This window comes from Grampus griseus, assembly GCF_964374135.1.
Source record: "Grampus griseus genome assembly, chromosome: 2".
Lineage (NCBI taxonomy): Eukaryota > Metazoa > Chordata > Mammalia > Artiodactyla > Delphinidae > Grampus > Grampus griseus.
The window spans coordinates 2,013,802-2,035,365 of NC_139018.1; the positions used below are offsets into that span (position 1 = coordinate 2,013,802).

At 54.9% G+C, this 21,564-nt stretch overlaps 1 protein-coding gene across 1 annotated transcript in view; it reads right to left on the bottom strand.

The window, feature by feature from the left end:
* Window positions 1-18,314: 18,314 nt before the first annotated feature.
* COA8 (cytochrome c oxidase assembly factor 8) overlaps window positions 18,315-21,564 on the bottom strand; it is a 36,480-nt gene continuing 33,230 nt past the window's right edge. The window contains exon 5 of the mRNA XM_082649075.1: window positions 18,315-18,712. Within this exon, the coding sequence (XP_082505201.1) occupies window positions 18,607-18,712 (106 nt within the window). The 3' untranslated portion in view covers window positions 18,315-18,606. The remainder of the gene's footprint in view (window positions 18,713-21,564) is intronic.

Sequence of the window (21,564 nt, forward strand, 5' to 3'; positions counted from 1 at the left end):
ATGGCGTCTCCGCGTCCCTCCCCCGGCTCGGCGTTCCCGCCCCACAATGCCGCGCGCCACCGTGACGTCACCCTGCCCCGCCGCCTATGGGCGGGGCAGCTCGGGAACCTGGGGCCAGGCGGAGCGGGCCTCCTGGAGCCAGACGCGGTCCCAGGCTGGCTGTCGCGGGCCACGCTGGGGGCGGGGAGGGGGTACTACCCCCCTCCGTGGGCGGCCCCGCGCGGGCAGGGCCAGAAGGTGGCCTGAGGAGGGCGCTGGCCCAGCACTGCCGGTCAGCACCGCGTCCTGGCCCTTCCCTCCCGGGCGCGGCCGTCTCCTCCTCTCATGTATCAGGAATAATAATTTATTCACATAATATTTATGTGCTCGTTTAAATCTTTCCAGAACCCACTAGGGGGGCTTTCACCAGCCCCTCCAAAGGAAAGGGTCCTGAGGCGCTAGCCTAAGCCAGGAGGCCTTTCTCCAGGACAATCTGGAGTCTTCGGTCGAGACCCTGACCCCCCAGTCCCCACGCCTTGCCTATCTCGTTCCCTCGCCCCTGGGCTATCGGATCTTCAAGGATCTGAGTCCACGGGCTCTTTCCAAGCCCTCCCCTCAGCCACAAAGGCCTCGCAGAAACAGCACCTCAGCCTCATAAGCGGGGTGGGATGCTTAACCCCTAATGCCTGGCAAGAGCAGAGGTGCTGTCGCCCCCCCACCCACGGGCAGCCATCACCAGGGCACACCCCTGGGCGCAGTGCCACGACCTCCAGCCCAACCCAAAGGACAGTACTTCCAGGTCAGAGAGTGCTTCTGGGCCCCATCCTGCTGCATCGGGGCTCTGCAGGCCTGACTCAGCAGCCAGCTGCGAGGATGCCTGCTGATTCAGTGGGCAAGACTCGGCTTGCTTTGCCTGCCACCAGCTTGGGAGACCACCCCCCAGGTGTCTGCGGATGCCCCAAGTGGCATTACTAACCAGGAGGGGTTCCTGTGCCAGTCCCCCCCACACTTGCTTTTAAACTGCTGTGTTTTTCAGATGCTACCACCCCAGCACCAGCAGCCGTTTTAACCCTGCGATGACCCAGTCACCTGGGAAATAAATGCTCCTAGATTTTCAGAGGGTGGTCCAGTTACTTTGCTTTCATTTGTAAATGCAAAGTTGAGCTAAAAGTGGGAAAGATCCTTGGTGACACAGCAATTACTGGGCAGAGAGAGAGAGAGAGAGAGAGAGAGAGGCAGTTAATCAGAGTCAAACAACCCCTCCACATTCCCTTAGTGATTGGGCCGCACTGCAGCTTGGATGTCACCTGCTCCCCAGCCACCACCCTGGGGCTGGGCATGGCAGGCAGCTGTAACTGAAGTGCTCTGGAGAGGGGAGGAGTGGGCTGAGCTCTGGGCTCAGAGACTGTTCCTTCCACTCACTCATCACACCAGCAAGTAAGGAACCTGAGATGCTTATGCCCTCTTCCGATGGGTGGCCAAGATTCTACCCCTTTGCTATCGCTTTAGTCCATCCCCTCTGCTGCCGCTCTGTTCAGGCTCTATTATCTTGGTCTTTTATTCTCTCGACAAATATCTGGTGAACTGCCGTGGTCACCATGATAAAAGCCAAGATGCACCGGTAAACAGAATAGATAAGATGCCTGCTCTTTCTGGTGCAGTGCTCGGCAGAGAATTGAAGTAAGATGATGCGGCAGGCAGAGGCAAGGTGGTGGGGTGAGCTGAGACCTAAATAATAGGAAGCAGCCAACTGCAAAGCCGGCGGGGATGGCGGTGGGGGAGGGGGTGGGGGACACTCCAGGCAAAAGTCCTCAGGCAGCAATGAATCTGAAGTGATGAGGGAAACAGAGAAAAGGCCAATCATCCACCACCATCAGGGACCCTCCTGGAAGCACTGGATGCACCATCATTCTCAGGGCGGCGGGATGGAGCGCCTGTCCTCACCCAGGGTCTCACGCTGAGACTAATAAGCGTCCGTCCTCCCTGAGAACCCCTGAGCAGCCTCAGTCTCTTCCAGTCCTCTGAATCTCATTGGAGCTCCCAAGAGGAGCACTGCTCTCTCGTTTTACAGATGTTGCAGCTGAGGTCCTGCTAGTTGCGAGGTTTGCTTGCTGCTTCCCGAAGAGGGGTTAGCTTGGCTTTAGGAATCAAATGGAAGCCCCTGGGCCCCTGGCACTGGCGGGGCCAGGAGTTGATGCCTTTGTGGTGGGGAACCCTCATCAGGGCTACTCAGGGGCCGCAAATTCATTCGTTATCTGACCTTCCCCAGAAACCTAGAGGCAGCAAACACGCTTGCACATCCCTGTAGCCAACAGCCTGCTGGGCCAGCCAGGGTCCTGGAGGGGTGGGGCTATGCCTGGGGGGCAGCAGGGATCTTTGGCCAGAGCTGGGCCCTGCACCCGACCCCTTAGGGCAGGACTAGGGGTTCCTCCCACAGACACGAGAGGCATGAGAGACGTGAGCGGCCTCCCTCCTCACTCCCATGTATGTCTCTTCCATTTGGAAAGGCAGCCCATTTGGCTTGAGCCGCTGCCTCCTCGTTCTCTCTGCCTGTCCCTGTCTCTCCATCCTCCTGCCGTGTTCTCTGCCCTCATCTATTTCTGTCTGCTTCCCACCTTTCACTCCCCTGTTCCAAAACCTGAGAAATCAACAGGCAGCCTATAGGTCGAAACAGAGGTTAGGGCTGCAGTACAGCATACAGGGACCAGATGAAGCTGTGACTGAGGTCCCCGGTCGAGGAACAGCGGAAACAACCACAAGCCAACCTCCTGCAGTTCGCAGGCACCAGGGCATAGGAGATAAGCTAGGAGGGTGGCCCACGCTCATTCCACTCCCAGTATTTATTGAGAACCAATACCGTCTGGTGCGAGGCTGGGCAATAGGAGAATGAGGGGCACCTGCACAGGTGAGCCCAGGACAGGAGCTCAGACAGGAGGCTGGGCCAGGTGCGGCAGGGATTAGGGGACCCCATGCAAGAGGGACATTCACTTGGCAGGTGGGAAGGACCCAGCAGATGACGGTCCCAGTGGAGGAAGCGCCCAACCAACCACACGATCCTCTGTCTCCAGTGGAGAATGGGGCGGGATGCCACCATGGTTATAAAGCATTCATCTTCTTACTGTAAATGTCTGTGGACGTCTGTGTCCAGGCGCAGCCCTTTGCGGGAGACCCGGATCTGGGGATTTCCCTTTGATCCTGCGAGGTCTGCATTCGGGGAGCGGGGGCCGGCCCCAGTCTGTGAGTGCCTGAGAGGGAGGGCAGGCAGGGAGAAGGAAGGGAAGGAAGCCTGCTTGCTCATGGCAGTGGGGAGGGGCCAGGAAGCGGTACTTGGGTGGCGTCCTCAGTCCGGAGGGGCGACCCATCTGGGCGGCCCAGGCCAGAGAGGAGCCTGCACACCCGCAGAGGGACAGGGAGGGGGGAGGGTAAACAGAGGCTCTACAGCCAGGACCCCCCAATTCCCTGCTGGCCCCATTGCGCGCCCCGCACCTCACCCAGCGCCCACAGCCCACACTCCTCTCTCGGGTCCACACCCCTCCCCGCCCCCTGCCCTAGCCTGGGCGTCACACCCAGCCTGGACCCCGCCCCACAGTCCGGGCACAGAGGAGCCTGGGCATCATCGGGTCTTCTCCAGGCTTGGGAACAAGTGGCCAGCGCAACCGCTGGGAGGGGCAGCCTGGCATCCAGACCTGGGCCGGTCACACCCTCTCTGGTCTCTGGCTTCGATGCTGAAAATGGCATTTATCAGATTTCCAGGTGCTTTTCCTTTAAAGAGCTCGAGCTGTTAGCATTAATTAAGCTCCGGGAACTGCTCCCTCAGACAAGTGGGAAACAGCAGCACCTTGGGTGGGGAGGAGGTGGGCGAGGGAGGGGTAGCTGCAGGGAGAAGCCCTGCCCCCTGCTTCAGCCTCCCTCGTACACATCTTTTTTTTCTGATGCAGAGGAATTGAAGCCTGGGTCCTGCTGGGGGATTTTGACCCCGCAGGAGTGCCCAGGGCCCCCAGCATTCCTGAATGCTGAATGGAGTTCATCATTTGCTTGTTTTTTAGGGAAAACTTACACAACGTAAAATGCACGCATCTTAAGGAGACCATCTGATGGGTTCTGATAAATGCTCATACCTGCGTGACTGAGGGCCCCGTCAGTAAATGGGAAGCTCCCATCACCCCCCAGGATTCGCTCATGTGCCTTGTCAGGCAACCCCCATCCACTGCTGTGTACTGTCGTTTCCTTGGGTTCACTGTAGATTCGTGTTGCGTGCTCTAGCACTCCACATGCACGGAACCACACAGGAGCCACCTTTGTGTGGTACCTTTCACACAACTAGCAGATTCGCACTCATCCGTGTGGTTGCATGTGTGTTTGCCCCTGTTGATGGGAACTTGGGCCGCTTCCATTTCGGTCAGCATGAATAAAGCTGATCTAAACTTTCTCATACAGATCTTTGGGGAAACTGTATTTTCATTTCTCCAGTGAATACCTAGGAATGGAACTGCTAGGCTATAGGGCAGGGGTATGTTTGGTTTTATAAGAAACTTCCAGACCTGTTTCCTACGTGACTGACTATTTTACACCCCACTAGTGTTGTATGAGCATTCCACACGTGGCAATTCGCTATACCAGAATCCTTGAAGAGACGGTCTGGAACAAAGGACAGCCAGTACCGCCCAGCAGGTACCACCAGGGGTGCCACACTTGGATTATGGGGGAGGGTGGTGCTGGCTGAGCAGAGGTGGTTGCTGGAAGGCCTCAAGCCTCCTGCAGGGAAGGGACAGAGTTCCTCAGTGACAGCCCAGCCGCCAGGTGCAAAGTCCCATCACAAGACATCCTGTAGGCCAATGATTCTGCTGTTCAAAAAGCAATGATTAAAACACTGGAATATGCGTTCCAAATGTGCCGGAACTGGAGGTGTGGTGAGGAGGGGACACCAGCTGTCATCTCTGGGGAGAAGGCAGGTAAGGGTCAGGGTAGGTGGCCTTATGACCGCCCCCCCCCCCCCGCCCCGCAGAGCCAGCTTACAGTTTCCAAAGATGGCAGCATTGGTACGTCCCTCCCATTCTTCTTACAAAGTGACTTTGACACTCCTCCCAACAAAAGGGGGAGTCTCTGCCCCCTCCCTTTGAATCTGGGCAGGCCTGTGATACAGTGGAAGTGACACCGTGTGACACTACGAGCAGCTAGGTCTTAAGAGATGATTCTGCCTCTACCCAGCTCTCCTGGGAAGCTCCCTCTTGGCACCCGGCTGCCATGATGCTGGGAGGCCCAAGCAGCCTCATGGGGAGACCACGCAGAGAAGCCTGTGTAGACAGTCAGCTGACAGCCAGCATCACCGTCAGACATGTGCCAGCCCCCAGCCCTGGTGTCACCCCAGCCTCTGAGACATGGAGGAGCACAGATGAGCCACCCCGGGTGTGCCCAGGCCAGACCCTTGACCCACCCTTGACCCCATGAGCACAGAACACTCTGTCGTGCCGCTGAGCTTTGAGGTGGTTTGTTCCCTGACGTTATGTCGGTTCCCCCAACGTGGCCCCATTCCTCTAGTGCTCATGGCCCTTTGGGAAGCTCTGACACCTGGGGACAGAGGGGCACAAATTAAGAGTGCAGCCCCCGCAGGACCCTCCCTCCCCACAGCTGAGGTGAGGTCATCCTCGCGGCACACCCATCCTGATACACGTGCAGCACGAGGTTGGCACAGAAAGCGTTAAAGGGGGAGGGAAGGAGGGAAAGAGGAGAAACTGAGTTCAGTCCTGAACTATGGCCTGTGAGGAGCCACACTGTCCTGCAGTCAGGAGAGCAGGACCCAGCCCCCTTCCACTCCTGCGCCGGCTCAGTCTATCCACCTGTCAAGGGGGCATAAACACGTTGTCCATCTGGCCCCAGAACCTTGTGAGGAGCTGATGGGTGAGAAAGGGGCTCATGAGTGCCAATCCCATGTTCCACCCCAATCCCTACGGGGCAGCTGACCGACGGCAGAGCCTGGGGGCATCTCCACCCCCAGGGGAAGGGGCTCAGCCAGAGTCTCCCACAGCGACCACACCATGGGGCGAGATCCCTCTGCTCCTCTCTCCTTCTGGGGGGTGTCTACAGCAGTGCCCAGAGCTTGAAGGGCTGCAGGAGGTTCCAAGGCCTGGGCTGCTGTCCCGGCTGCCCTGTGCACCCAGCCCCCAAAGTCACAGGTGGATTCATGGCCTCCACTGACCGTGTCGTGTTCTCTCGCCTCCCTGCCCCTGTCCACCTGTCTCCACATTCTACGGCCCAGCGCAACTGGCCTCCTCCAGGCAGTCCTCCGGTCCTTCTCTCTCTCAGGGACTCTGCTGCTTCAGCTCTGCACTCCCCACGCAGGTATGCCCTGGAGGCAGGTCGCCAGGCCCTTCCAGGGGGAGATTCTCTTGACCCTCCCCATAAGGCCCTGCTTGTGCAGAATGCTGACGGCCCAGAAGCCCACATCTTGGCCACCCCCCCTTTTCACCTGAGACAGCTGCAATCCCGGGGGTGGCGGTGGACTTGCTCAAGGACACAAATCTGGGGCTCCTCAGACAGCCAGATGGGTAGCTTATTCGTTTTTGGACAAAAATAGCCATGCAGGTGCCCAGTCTGTCCTGGAATCAGCACAGGCTGCAGCCCCCCTCCACCCACAGGAGTCTGTCTGGGAACTTCAAGCTCTGGATGCCTGATGGCGCCGGCCTCGTGCGTGCGCCCAGACGCGCCCCCCAGACTCAGCCTCCTCCCGTCCTCTCCACGGCATCAGCCTCGTCCGGTAAGACCAGGCTGTCTCCAAGCTGTTATGGGCACTCTGGGAGCACAGACCCCACCTCGATCTCTTTCCAGCCCCTCCTCCTTCCCACACACCCCAGGCCTAACTCAGGTTCTTGGACACAGTGATTCTCAGTCAGTGGGGCTGAATGCATGAACAAGTGAATGAACGAATGAACAAACGAGGAAACAGTCAACACCCCAGGTGCTGATTTCACATGCCCCAGGTGGGAATCCTAGTCGGCTTCGCCCGTCCCCTGCTCCACCTGCGGGTGCCCCTGGACTTCTGGATCCCACCATCAGGCAGGGGGGCTCTGCGTCCTGTGGCTTTCTTCCCTCTGCCTCTGTTCGGGGTGTGATCAGGCCTCAGCTTGGCTCTCTTTGTAGGAGCAGAAATGGCTGCACCAGTTCCAGACATCACATCTTTGAACCTCACAGTTCAGAAGGAAAGAGATCCTCACCTTCCACCCATCAGCAATGCCCTGGGCTTCACTGGGATTCCACCTCCCAGGTCCCAAGCCCCCCAGGACCCACCCCTAGCCAGAAGAACACCTCACACTGCTTGGCTTTGCCTGTGGGGGCTGCCCTGGGAACATGCTGCCGCAGGATGGGGGATGGGGACTGGAGGCTGGGGGCAGCTGGTCCCCTCTACGGGGGCTCTCTGAGCTCACGTAGGCCCGTCTCCCCGGGGTGGGGGTGGCGTGCGGTGGGGAATCTCCAAGCAGACCTTCTGCACGCAAGCCATTGGCTCAGCCGGTCAGGCTTGTTGAACCTCCCAGGCCCCATGAACCACCCTCCAGACTGACTTCCCCCTTTCCTCCCCCAAACCCCCGGCTGCCAGACAAGCCTGTCTGTATACAAAGTGCAATCGTGAGCACTGGTCACGCTGGTTTTCCCTCTCTCAGTAGACTTTTTGGTCCCCAGTGATCTGGTGCATTCACAGTCACCTTTGGGAGAAGAGGGTCAATTATTTTCTCCTACCGCAATCACCTGCATGTTGGCCCAGCTGGGACCACGTGACTTGAGAAAGGGAGCTGGGGGCGGAGGCTGGCCAAAGCTGGGCTTAGAGGGTCTCCCCCAGGAGCAGAAGCAACACACTCCCACCCTGCCAGGACGTCTGTTGTGCTGGTCACCTGTGCAGAGAGAAAGGCCAGGCCTGAGGAAACCTGCGAGCGTGGCAGACCCAGGCCGCCCACACCCAGGGAGGGCTCTCAGCCCTGCCTGCGTTCGGTGCCCTGGGATGGGCCTCTGACGGTGTCAGGCACCACTCAGCTCTGCGGGACAGAGCGGAGAGGGGGACAGGCGCTGAACAAGGAAATGTGCAAGTGGATACATCACGGCCACGGGCTAAAAAGGAAAACACCCGGCCTTCAGAAGATCCGGGGTGAGCCCGCCTGGGCTGGGCTGACCTGGTCCATCTACGCTGCACCCTTGGCCTCTACCTTCATTCAGCACCCGTGACCCCCATCTGTAGAGAAGCTTGGCAACCACAGACCACCCTTATCCCATGTGCTGGCACACCCTTTCCCCAAGAGCCAGCCAGGGCAGGGAGTACCATCCCACCCTGCAGCTGGAGACACTGAAGCTCGAGTGTGGAAACTGGCTGCGAGGCCTCAACTCAGGTCTAGTCCTTGGACCCAAGCCGAGTGCCCACTTGGGTGCTGCAGTAAGTAAGACTGAAGCCTTTACCCACATTCTCGCCTCTGGAGAATAGACTCAGGAAGAGGCTTTTATCTGGAAATTTTCATCTATCGCTTCATTGTAGAGTCTGCGGATCCATCAGACGTAACTCTCGTTCTCCTTTTCCAGGGCTGCACACCGACCCAATCTCACCCAAAGTGCCATGCGTCCCTCCTGCCGTTCTCCTCGCTAATCCTAAGTCTGGAGCCCGTCAGCGTGTGACTCCCATGGCTGCCGGAACAAGAGACCACAAACCTGGGCCTTAAAACAACAGAAGTGTATTCTCTGGAGGCCAGAACTGGAAGCCAAGGTGTGGGCAGGGCTGGTTCCCTCTGGAGGCTGTCGCAGGCCTCTCTCCAGCCTCTAATGTCTCCCGAGGTCCTTGGCTTGAAGACACATCACTTCAACTTTTGTGTCTGTCTGTGCGTGCCTTCCCCTTTGGGTGTCTCTGTCTCAAGTATCCCTCTCCTTTCTAAGGACACTTGTCAAGGGATTGAGGGCCCGCCCTAAATCCAGGATGATCTCATCCTGACATCCTTATCTTAATTACTTCTGCAAAGCCTCTGCTTCCAAATCAGGTCACAATTCCAGGTACGAAGGGTTAGCATGTGGACACATCTTTGGGGGGCCACCAGGACGGTCAGCCTCTTCACAGAACCAGGAAGCTAACATGAGCCACAATGTTACTTAAAGTTGTCCAGTAGCCACAGTAAAAAAGATGAAAAGAAGCAGGGGAAATTTACTTTAATAAGATATATACAGGGACTGCCCTGGTGGCACAGTGGATAGGAATCCACTGGCCAATGCAGGGGACACGGGTTCGAGCCCTGGTCCGGGAGGATCCCACATGCCGCGGAGCAACTAAGGCCATGTGCCACAACTACTGAGCCTGCGCTCTAGAGCCCTCGAGCCACAACTACTGAAGACCGCGCGCCTAGAGCCTGTGCTCCACAACAAGAGAAGCCACTACAATGAGAAGCCTGCGCACCGCAACGAAGACCCAACACAGCCAAAAATAAAGTTAATCTTAAAAAAAATAAGAAAAAGATATATACATATATTGTTGTTGTTTCTTCAGCAAATTTTATCAGAAAATTTTTAAAATTATTTTTAATTGTGGCAAAGTATACATAAAATTTACTGTTAGCTACTGTAAGTGTACAGTTCAGGAACATGAAGTACGTTCACATTGTTGTACAACCATCGCCACAGAACTTTTTCATCTTCCCAAACTGAAATTCTATACCCATTAAACAATAACCTCTCCTCCTCCAGGCCCTGGCAGCCACCGTTCGACTTCCTGTCTCTATGAGTTTGACTACTCCAGGTACCTCACGTAAGTGGAATCGTACAGGATGTGTCCTTTTGTGTCTGGCTTATTTTACTTTATACACTGTTCTCGAGGTTCATCCGTGTTACAGCACGGGCCAGAATTTCCTTTCTTTTCTTTTCTTCTTTTATAAATTTATTTATTTTTGGCTGCTTTGGTTCTTCATTGCTGTGCGCGGCTTTCTCTAGTTGCAGCGAGCGGGGGCTACTCTTCGGTGCGGTGCGTAGGATTGTCACTGCGGTGGCTTCTCTTGTTGCGGAGCACAGGCTCTACGTGCACGGGCTTCAGTAGTTGTGGCTCGTGGGCTCTAGAGCCCAGGCTCAGTAAGTAGTTGTGGCGCACGGGCTTAGTTGCTCTGTGGCATGTGGGATCTTCCCGGGCCGGGGTTCAAACCCGTGTCCCCTGCATTGGCAGGCGGATTCTTAACCACTGCGCCACCAGGGAAGTCCTTTTTTTAAATTTATTTATTTTATTTATTTTTGGTTGCGTTGGGTCTTTGTTGCTGCGCTAGGTCTTTCTCTAGTTGAGGCGAGTGGGGGCTACTCTTCGTTGCAGTGCATGGGCTTCTCATTGCAGTGGCTTCTCTTGTTGCGGAGCACGGGCTCTAGGAGCGTGAGCTTCAGTAGTTGTGGCTCGTGGGCTCTAGAGCACAGGCTCAGTAGTTGTGGTGCATGGGCTTTGTTGCTCCACGTCATGTGGGATCTTCCCGGGCCAGAGATCGAACCCGTGTCCCCTACGTTGGCAGGTGGATTCTTAACCACTGTGCCACCAGGGAAGCCCCTCTTTTCTTTTTAAGGCTGTTTAATATATCTTACTGAACCCAATATATCTAAATTTTATTTCAGCATGTACCTATATAAGAAATTATGAGGTAGTTTGCATTCCTTTTCTCACACTAAGTCTTTGGAATCTGGGGTGGAGCTTATGCTTACAGATAGCTCAGCTCAGACAGGCCGCATCTCCAGTGCTTGCTACCATGTGGCCATGGCTGCAGTGCTTCTTGCCAGACGTCCTGGGAAAAGCTGGAGTGGCCATGCCTGGCTCGGAGCATCTTCTGGATCCCCTCCCCGCTCAGTCAGGTACTGACTCACCTGGATGGCCCACCTGTCCTCCTGGGGACACAGCCTTTTGCATCCCCTCCTCAGTTCTCAGCCCTGTCCTGCCCCACCTGCTGCCCAGCCCACACTCACACATTCCAAGCTCCCCTCTGGGACCAAAGAAGGAAGAACATGCCTTACGGCACCTCCCAGGCCAGCACTAACAGGACTTGCTGCGACAATGGAAATGCTGCACATCTGTGATGCCCAATACAGTAGCCACGAGCCACACGTGGCTACTGGGCATTTGACAGGGGCTAGTGCAACTGAGGGACTGAGTTTTTAACTTCCCTTTATGTTTACTGAAATGTAAATAGCCACACGTGTCTAGCGGCTCCTGTACTGGACAGGCCACTTCTCACCACCTTCCTGGCTGCCCCTCTGGTCAGAGCCACCCGAGTCCCGGCAGTAGCCTACGTGGGGTAGCCCCCTGGCAGAGTGACGAGGCCATGGCCTCCCTTGCACAGAGTCCTCAGTGGCTCCCCGGAGCACTCAGGGGAAAAGCCAGGGTCTGTGTGGTGGCCTGCCAGGCCCTGGCCTATCTCCTCCCACCCTCCTCCTCCATGGTTCCCGCTGTGCCACCACGCTGGCCGTCCTGCTGCTCTTGGCTCTGCCGGGCACACTGCAGCCCCAGGGCCTTAGTCACTCTTGCCCAGATCTGGGTCAGGTGCCCTTGCCATCTGCTCCTTCCCAAACTCCCTAGTCTGCTTGCTATTTTCCCACAGCACTGAGCATCTGCTATGATTTACTCTTTACTGCATACATGTCTGCCCCCTCTAGTATTTCTGCCAGTTTTGTTCACGGACGACCCCCCAGCGCTGCAGCAGTGACTGCAAGCCTCCGCGCATTGCTGACCTAACAGGACACCCGGGAACATGGGCTCCGCAGCATCCATCCTCCCTGCCAGCATCTGATAGGCCAGGGGGCGGGCCCAGGACCTGGCCAGGCCAATCAGAGCAGATCTGATTCCAAATTGCCCCTGGATTGCAGGGGCCTGTGCTGGCCTGACCCGCCTGTCCCTGTGCTCCGAGGGGCCCCAAAACCCTCCAAGGGCCGTTCTGAGGATGCTAGGAAGCCACCTGAATAATGCTGCAGGAGCCGTGCCTGGCAGGCAATAACCCTTGCTCACTATTACTGTTATTATTATTATTATTCGGTAAAGGGGTCCAGGGCGCTACAAGTGCAATCATTAGCACACTTGTGTCCAAGGCCTACTCTGCACCAGGCAGCATGGCGAGTACCGGGCGGGGCGGGGGCGCGACGACAGGGATGAAGGTCACCTCCGCGGGCCGGGCAGTCATGTCCCTTGGTGACCTCTGGGCCCCATGTCTGCATGACCAGATGTTCAGATTCTGGAGTCTGTGGCCAGATGCAGCAGGACCCTGGCTGACGGGAGGTCTTGCTTTCTACGTAAAAGGCCCCCAGCCATGGCAGGGGAGCTGGGTCTGTGCCGGTGGCCCTGCCAGGTGTCTTGCTACATCCCTACCAGAATGGGTGCTCCCCAGGCCAGGGCCATGCTTGACATATGACCACTGTGGCCAGGCCTGGGGAGGCACCAAGGACACATTAGGATGCTGTGCTTTCTTTTTTATAATTTATTTACTTTTGGCCGCATTGGGTCTTCATTGCTGTGTGCAGGCTTTCTCTAGTTGCGGCGAGCGGGGGCTACTCTTCATTGCGGTGCACAGGCTTCTCACTGCGGTGGCTTCTCTTGTTGTGGAGCACGGGCTCCAGGCACGTGGGCTTCAGTAGTTGTGGCACGTGGGCTCAGTTGTTGTGGCTTGAGAGTTCTAGAGCGCAGGCTCAATAGTTGTGGCGCACGGGCTTAAGTTTCTCTGCGGCATGTGGGATCTTCCTGGACCAAGGCTTGAACCCGTGTCCCCTGCATTGGCAGGCGGATTCTTCACCACTGCTCCACCAGGGAAGTCCCTGCTTTCTTTTTAAAATAAAAAGCTCATTTGCCTACTTGTTTTCCTGGCAGATGGGCCAAATCTTCACAAGCCAGTGCCCACAGCTGTTTGCTCATTCGTCTGGCTGTGGCTGGCAGACCCCGGGTGTGTGTGCCTGCGTGTGCACAGAGACAAACAAGCAAGCAAGCAGTGCCTCTCAAGGGCCTCTCCACCACAGCTCTGGCTTCCTTTGTGTTAATCTTCCCACTCTGCACCACACTGTGGATCCGTCTGGATGGTAAACTCAAGTCTTCAGGTGCGTGTGCTGGGGTGAGGGGAAGGGGGGATGGTCCTGGGGGAGCTTAGAGCCCCCCCGTTACCTGGATAGAAACCACCTCGAGACACCTACCGACCTCGTCCATCCATCTCATCCCCTCCTCTGGCAGCTCTTCTGGTACTTTTTCCACTCAAGGACCGACTTGGACTCAGTGAAGAGAATCATCACGGCAAATCAACAGCCAAGCAGCTCCAAACGCAGCCTGAACATTTCTGGAAGATTGATCAACGCATTTTCAATGGCACGAAAAGAAAGAAATGACTTTCCTGGAAGACCAGTGAGGTGAGCTGAGTGTCTGAGCAGGGGCACTGCCCAGCAACGAGGGTGGCTGTCCTCACCATGTGGGCACAGGGCACTGGGGCCACAAGGTGGGCAGGGCGGCCCGTGCGGGCTGCTCCAGCCCCAGGGCTGAGAGCAGGGCCTGGCGCGCAGCAGGTGCTTCTGAGCATTTGTTGAGTGAATGAGTGAATGAATGATGAGCAAGGACCCTGCTGTCCTCACAGGCCCCAGACGGAACGCCATCACGTGCCCTTTGCTGGAGGGCTCCCCATTCTCGGTCTACAGTGCATTCGAGGCCCAAGGGCTCAGATGCCAGAGCTGAGATGGCAAACAAAACCATCTTCACTGGCTACAACATGGATGAGCCTTAAGGATGTCACGCTAAGGGAAGTAAGCCAATCGCAAAAGGTCAAATACGGATGAGGCCCCCCAGGGCAGTCAGAATCACAGACTGCTGGGGGCCAGGGGCTGGGGGTGGAGGCGGAGAGTTAGTGTTTCATGCAGACAGAGTTTCAGATGAAAAAGTCCTGGAGACGGATGGTGGTGACGTGAATGTACTTTATGCCACTGAACTGTTCACTCAAAAAATGGTTAATGTTATGTGTATTTTACCACACATACTCACACAAAATTACTCTTCATTCCGTTTGGCCTCTCGGCCTTGTGGTATCTCTGAGGTGAGGCTCGTCCACTCCGAGAGGAGGGCACCCCGCACAGGGATCAGGCTTCCTAAGAGAGATGCCATAGAGGTGCGCCTCCCAGCAAGGGGTAGCGGGCACGTCCAGAGTCACCAGCACCCCAGCCTGACCCAACTCGCCTCTGCTCAGGTACAAGGGTTGCTTCCACGGAAGGTAAATGAGTGACAGGCCCTCTCTGGGCCTGGCCTGTAAACCCTTTGCTGCTCCTCCAGCCTCCCTCCTTTCCTGCAGGCATGGGGGGCAGTGCCCTGGGCCACTCGCCAGCCATGGACATGGCAAAGCTCCGTTCAGGTGGGCAAGTCTCCTGAGCAAAGCTGAGGGGCAGGCCCCCTGGGAAGTTTTTCTGGGGAGCCAAGTCTTGTAACACAAGCAAGTCTGCCAGCCAATCGGGGGGTAGGCTGCGCCTGAGGCCCCTGAGGTCAGGACACGGACCGGGAGTGGGAGGTGCCTTCCTCGGCGAGCAGATGCAAGGTGTGGAGGGGACAGTGCCCTAGAAGGGCTCGCGCAGTTGTCTGTACATCCCCACTTGAAGTCCCGTGTTTTAACATTTGGCTATCCACTTTGCCGTACACTTGAAACTAACACAGTGTTGTTTATCAACGGTACTCCAACATAAAACAAAAAGTTAAAAAATAAAAAGATAAAATTTGGCTATCAACTTTACGATGCTATTTCTTTGTGATACCAGCAAGAAAATGTTAATTAACTAGCACTTAGATATAATTGCAGTACATTTTAAGTAGAGATGCTTCTGCAATTAAAGGAATGTAATTAAAATCTATGGTTAACCTGGAATATAAACATGCAAATCAGATCAGGTGATTCCATTAAATATTCTTCATGGGTTCTTCATCACGTAACTAATTTTTTCTCCTACCTTACATCCTGCTAGTCTGTAAGCGCTGCAGCGGAAGCAACAACAAGTCCTCACCATCACAGCCCCTGTGCCTGGCACGGACAGGCACTCAGTATCTGTGGGATGAACGAACGCTCCCACTCACCCACAGCCTTCATGGGTGGGCAGCGTGCAGCTGGCCAAGAGCAGGCGGCGTACGCCCGGGGCCCATGGGAAGCGCTGGGCTTTCCCAGCTGTGGCAGATGTGACGCCATGATGCAAAAACCTTGGGAAGAAAGGGAGGCGCCAGAGCATGTATTCAGAAGGCCTGGAAGTTGTTAAAAGGCAATTACTTTGAAATAAGAATAACATGGGTGCAATGGAGTCTGAGAGGGACTCTAACAGGACTGAGGCCTCCCCTGTGGGCTTGGCCGCACCCCAGAGGAGGAGGAAGCACGGCCGGCGCCAAAACCCCAGCTCTCACTGGCCCCCCAGTCAGGCGGCCTTGCTGAACAAGAACGCACAGCCTCCCCTTTGGGAAACTGATTCCCCGTAAAGGAAGGCTGTTCCTTTGCTGTCTGCTCCTCCCTGCACTGTCCCAACTTTCTAACCAGAGGCATTCTTAAATTTTTAACTTAAAAATTGTCAACAGAATATGCCTATTTGTTGTTCTGTTTTCAGAAGCAGAAAAAAAGCAATGCTAGTAGGGGAAAAAAAATCAACACGCACAAAACTTTATCACACGATTTCCCATGAGTTCTCTGACTTCCCCACTAATCAGAAGTGTAAAATAGTCTTTGCAAACGTGCAGAAGAGGCCTGTTGTGCAGGCGCCCCCGTGGCTGTGCGCCCTCCGCCGGCGCGGAAGCCCTGCGCCGTGGAAGTGGCCTGAAGGGCTGGCTGGAAAAGGGCCTGCCAAGCCTGAGTCCTCGGGGGAGGGACGGAGGGTCAGAACACAGCAGAGCTTCTTGGCAGCCGACGCTGCGATGCTTCCTCCAGAGCCCGTGTGAGGCTGCCGGCCACAGGAGTGGTGTGCGGGCTCATTCGGGAGAGGCAATCCCCGAAGACCCCGTGTGCCAACATCTACCTACAGGCATCCTGCTTAAACTCCCGCTGGTGCAGATGCTCAGCTCCCACTCATGACGGGCTGGCTTCCAGTCACCCCTCCCCCACAGAGGCCTTGAGGTGCTTGGGAACCAGACCCTTTGAATGTTATTAGTCACTAATTTCCCCATTTGTGAGGAGCCTGTTAAGTGCCGGACACTATCTGCGACAGGCACGTGGAATGCGCCCAGGGGTTCTGTCAGGTGTCATTACGGCCAAGGAAGCCAAGGCCAGGAGATGGGCTTGGGTAGACCGGTCTGCTCTGGAAGGCTCCTCTGTGCAGGTCTGTCATAAAGACGCTCCCCTGGACCTCCCAGAGGCAGACTTTCCAATATGCTATTAGGGCTAAACAGGGAAAGAGGACTTCCCTGGTGGCATGGCGGTTAAGAATCCACCTGCCAGTGCAGAGGACACAGGTTTAAGCCCTGGTCTGGGAAGATCCCACATGCTGCAGAGCAACTACTGAGCCTGCACTCTAGAGCCCACGAGCCACAACTACTGAGCCCGTGTGCCGCAGTTACTGAAGTCTGCGCACCTAGAGCCCGTGCTCCGCAACAAGAGAAGCCATCGCAATGAGAAGCCCACGCACCACAACAAAGAGTAGCCCTGCTCGCCGCAACTAGAGAAAGCCGGCGTGCAGCAACGAAGACCCAAAGCAGCCAAAAATAAATAAATAAAATAAATAAATTTATTTTTTTTAAAAAAGGGAGGGCTTCCCTGGTGGTGCAGTGGTTAAGAATCCGCCTGCCAATGCAGGGGACACAGGCTTGATCCCTGGTCCAGGAAGATCCCGCATGCCGCGGAGCAACTAAGCCTGTGAGCCACAACAACTGAGCCTGTGCTCTAGAGCCCAGGAGCCACAACTACTGAGCCCACATGCCACAACTACTGAAGCCTGCGTGCCTAGAGCCCATGCTCCACAACAAGAGAAGCCACCGCAATGAGAAGCCCGCACACTGCAAAAAAGAGTAACCCCTGCTCACCGCAACTAGAGAAAGCCCGCGTGCAGCAATGAAGACCCAATGCAGCCAGAAATAATAAATAAATAAAGTAAATACATTAAAAAAAAAAGAGCTAGAAGGACTTCCCCGGTGATCCAGTGGTAAAGAATCCTCCTTACAATGCAGGGAACGTGGGTTCGATCCCTGGTCTGGGAACTAAGATCCCACATGCCGTGGGGCAACTGAGCTCTCGAGCCTCAACTAGAGCCTGTATGTTGCAAACTACAGAGTCCACGTGCTCTGGAACCCATGCGCCATAACTAGAGAGAGAAAACCCGCATGCCACAACATGTGCCGCATCTAAGACCCGATGCAGCCAAAAATAAAATAATTAATTTAAAAAAAAAAGAATGAAAAGCTAGAGAACAGTTCATGCCTCCGGGCTCACTCATATGGAACCGGGGCCCAACCTGGTCCCCTAACTCTGCTGGCATTCCTTTGCAGATGCAAACAGTGTCACATGTGCTGGTGACAGGTTGTGTTTAGCAGAGGCAGTGGCGTGACGCGTGAGATGGGGTTATTTCTGTGAAGCCTCGTGTCCCACGCTGCTTGGTGCATGCACTCCACTCCCTGGGGACCTCCATGGACACCTGGGTTAACAGCCCACGGAGCTGATGGACCGCACAGTGTTCGCCAGGAACCACGGCGCTCAGTGGCGCCCAGCGCTCGGCTTTCCTCTTCAGCATCACCCTCGTCCATCCGCGTGGCCCTTAAGGGCCTGGGGTGGGGTGGGGGTGGGATGATGTGCTTCCTCTGGTCTCTGGAATTTCTCCTTGGAAATCATCTTCGGGGGCAGCAGATTATAAGCCACAGAAAAAATCCAGCCTTTCGACTCTACTGTCACATCCCGTTTTGGAATAAAAACTGCTTGCCAAGTGGCTTTTGGTAAAATCCAGATGTCTCATCTGTCCTCAGAGGACACCTTGTGCCCTGACTCTGAAGGCCACTTCCCCGCTGCTGAGGCAGGTCCCCCCACCCCTTCCCCGCCACGGCTCCAGGACACAGTACAAAGTGAGCCTCATCATTTTACAACCACGTAATCCTATTTCAAACAATGCTGATTTTATAAGAATTGAAGCAGAGGGACACGAGCCACAGCAAGCTGTCCCGGAAAACCTTGGAAACAGGCTCTGACTCCCTGGAATAAATGGAGAGAAGTCCCCTGGGGCCTGTTGGAGGAGCCGCACCTGCTTCCGGGTCTGTGTCCGGACGCCTCCCAGGACAGCTGCGCTTCATCAGGGCCTGGACACGGGGCCCTCCAATAACCAGGGCTCACTGGTCAGGTGAGGCTGTGGTAACACTCCAAAACATTCCTATCAGTAGAGTCAAATTTTTCAAGTGAAATTTTATTAATATCTTTATATTGTTCTCTTTCAAACTGGTATAATTCAAAAACACAGAAAACAGGCGCACAGTGCTTGGGTTTTATTTAACATCACTTCCATGACCAAGAGCCAGCTTGGAATCCACAGTCAGGACGGAGCCACGTGGGCCACAGCGCACCAGGACCCGCGTCCTCCCAGCCTGCCCTGCACACACAGCTCTTAGAGCCCTCGTAAAACGAGCTCCTATAAGCAGCTGCTTCTCGTGGAAACTTAGACGCTGGGCGGGTGGGTCAGGGTGGGCTCCTAATTGCTGGTCTTCTTTCGTTTCAGTCTAAGCTTGTTCCAAATCCTCTCCAGGGCCACTTTTCCCATGAAGAAGGTGATGGCAAAATTACGCTTGTACCAGTCCCTGAAGAAGAACAGCACAAGCACACGTGACCCACGCTCAGGCATCCGACTGTCTCCTCTTCCACCCTTCCCCACCATCTCTGCCATTCCCCGCCCTCTTTAAAGCTAGACTGCCCGTAAAAGCCTGCCTGCCTTCCACCCGGATTTTCATCAGGCTGATGTGCCCAGGGCACCCCGACCCCGCTTTTCCCACTCCTGGAGGCTGCTGCAGCCTTCCTCAGTTTTTGCTAGAAGACACAGAAAGAGCTCTCGGAAGCCTTGGGGCCCCCAGAGCCCAGCGGCATTCTCTCGGAGACACAACTGTAGAGCGATGGGGGCATAACCTCTCAGAGAAGGACTGGAGGCTCTGCAAGAACTCAGTGGGGACCCCCAGGCTTTGGCACCTTAACTGCATAAGAAGCACATGACAAAAGCACTCCATCTTGAGAAGCTAACTTATCGCAGGTGCCAACATCATCAAGTTTCATATCTTCTTTTTCTTGATGATCTGAACTTTTGGGTAACTTGTATCTCGAAAGGGATATTCCAGAACTTCTCATACAAATACTGGGATGGAGTTACACGCTGTCATAGGCTCACTTGCCTGTGAATTACTCTACAGAACATGTCAGAACTTGCAAATTCACCACATTGTCAGCAGCTGAATGGGCAAAACTTGGCAAGTTTCCACAACGGAAAGCACACATTCCAGACTCTCAGTGCTGAGCCCTTGGAAGCTGAAATGCCAGCAAGTGCCAGTGCTTTGGGTCCAAATGAGCTAATGAGGGACATGGAACTGCTATTCCAGACTGGACTCAAACGGCTGACTGGATCTCAGCATAGACGAATGGAGAATAACCAAGGGCTTGAGTGAAGCAGTAGCAAGAGGCAAAAATGCCCGTTTCCTGGAGCCTTTGCACAGCTGGACAGAAAACCCCTCTCCACACGAGAACGATCCTTACGTTTCTATCCACTTCAATGATGCTATAAATGGGAAGCAATGCCCTAAATAAATAAAAAAGGCTTCCAGAAAAAAGAAAACTGGTATCCCACCGAGATTAAAGTTCTTAGGTTACTAGGGAAAAGCCAGATTCCACTCCACCGATACAGACAACCTGAACTGGGAGAGTGGAAAAGACAAACTAAGCTGTCCCCACTTCCGTAAGGAAAGCAGGGGCAGGAGGTGGTGCGGGCACAGAGGGGGAGCGCGCAGGCTCCACCGCTGTCCGACCCTCTCTCTACTCTGAGTGCCACACGGAAAACATCAAGCTTACCGGAGGGGAAGCAAGATGCAAACATGCCGTGTCCACGCCAGAAATCAAAGGTCCAGGGAAATCTAACTAATACTGGCTTGACTGAATAACTCAGCTAGTTCAGAGTGACACATGACAGCATTAGCAACAGACTCTGGACGCTGCAGGACTGGGCTTTATGCCTGAGTGTCACTCAAGAGCTCCTCCAGACTCGACGATCACCCCACTGTCTAGACCCTGCCCCACCCGCCCATCCGGCGTGGCCATTGCCCTATGAACGTCACAGCAAATCTCAAACGCCACGTCCTGTCGTCACACCTAGGAATACACATCACTATGTATCGTCAAAACCTTTTTTAAAAACACCTAACCACAATACCATCATTGTATCTGATAAAATGAACAATAACTTATCTATACAACCTAATATACAGTCACTGTTCGGTTTTCTTTGACTGATTGTCAAAAATACCTTTTTATAGGTGGTTTGCCTGTATTAGGATCCAAACATTGTCTACACACTGCATGAAGCCTCTTTTATCCTATAATATTAGCTCCCCTGTGTAGAACCCACTGTCTATGCACTAGGGGTGCAAGCTGCTTTAGGGCTGCCATGCAAATAACTTTAAGCTGTCCTTTTTTTTTTTTTTTTAATCCTAGTTACTGGTTGAAACTGGATCGTCTGTCTTGCAGAATTTCCAACATCTGGGACTGTATCTTCAGGCTACGATTTAAGCACGGTCTGTGACCTGCTCTCTCCACCCCCCCCAACACACCCTTTTATCTTGTTCCTGTAACCTGATATTAGACCCGGAGGCCTGCCAGACTGCAGTCCCCTTGTTTGGTGAGGACACCTCACAGAAGTGCAGGCAGGCCGCTGCCCCACTCCGCACGGTGCGAAGAGGAACCAGGGGTTCAGGTGCGATCGGCCCGACCCGTCCATTATGAAGTGCCCGTCAGCCCTGCTGCCGAGCGGCTAGCAGCTGCGGGGCGATCAGGCCCAGATCTAACCCCAGCACCCCTGCGCCAGCTGTCACTCTTCTACCAAGAAAAACGCTCCTTCGTTTGGCTACCCTGGAATCCAGTCGGTGCAGGAAAGGCAGGAGAGGTGACTGTTCTTTGGAGGCGCTCCTTCACTAATGGATTTTCAGAACCATGGGTTGGCTGCCTAGCAATACCCCGCGGTGCCTGTGAGCCACTCAGTGTCATTATGATCGCAAAGATGTTAGTGTATTTGATAGATTTTTAATCCACAGCCGTCATTTTCTTTGTGTGGCTACAATGGCTTCGCCTCTGGCCTACGGGAGCCCCGCGAGTCGCCTTCTGTGCTGTTCTCACACGACCCCGCTGGGCTCCGAGCTTCCTCTCTTTCAAACACAAGATGTCTTGACTCCTCTCGTGCTGCTCCTGCCCCAGACTGTGCTTCTCCATGGAGTCCAGGCTCCTTTCAGTGGGAAGTGCTGTGAACCCACTGTCTATGCACTAGGGGTGCAAGCTGCTTTAGGGCTGCCATGCAAGTAACTTGAAGCTGTCATTTTTATTTAAAAGTGCAAACACTAAGCTGATAGCAACTTCTACCTTTAATATAAACACAAATGTTAAATTCAGATAGACAATATGG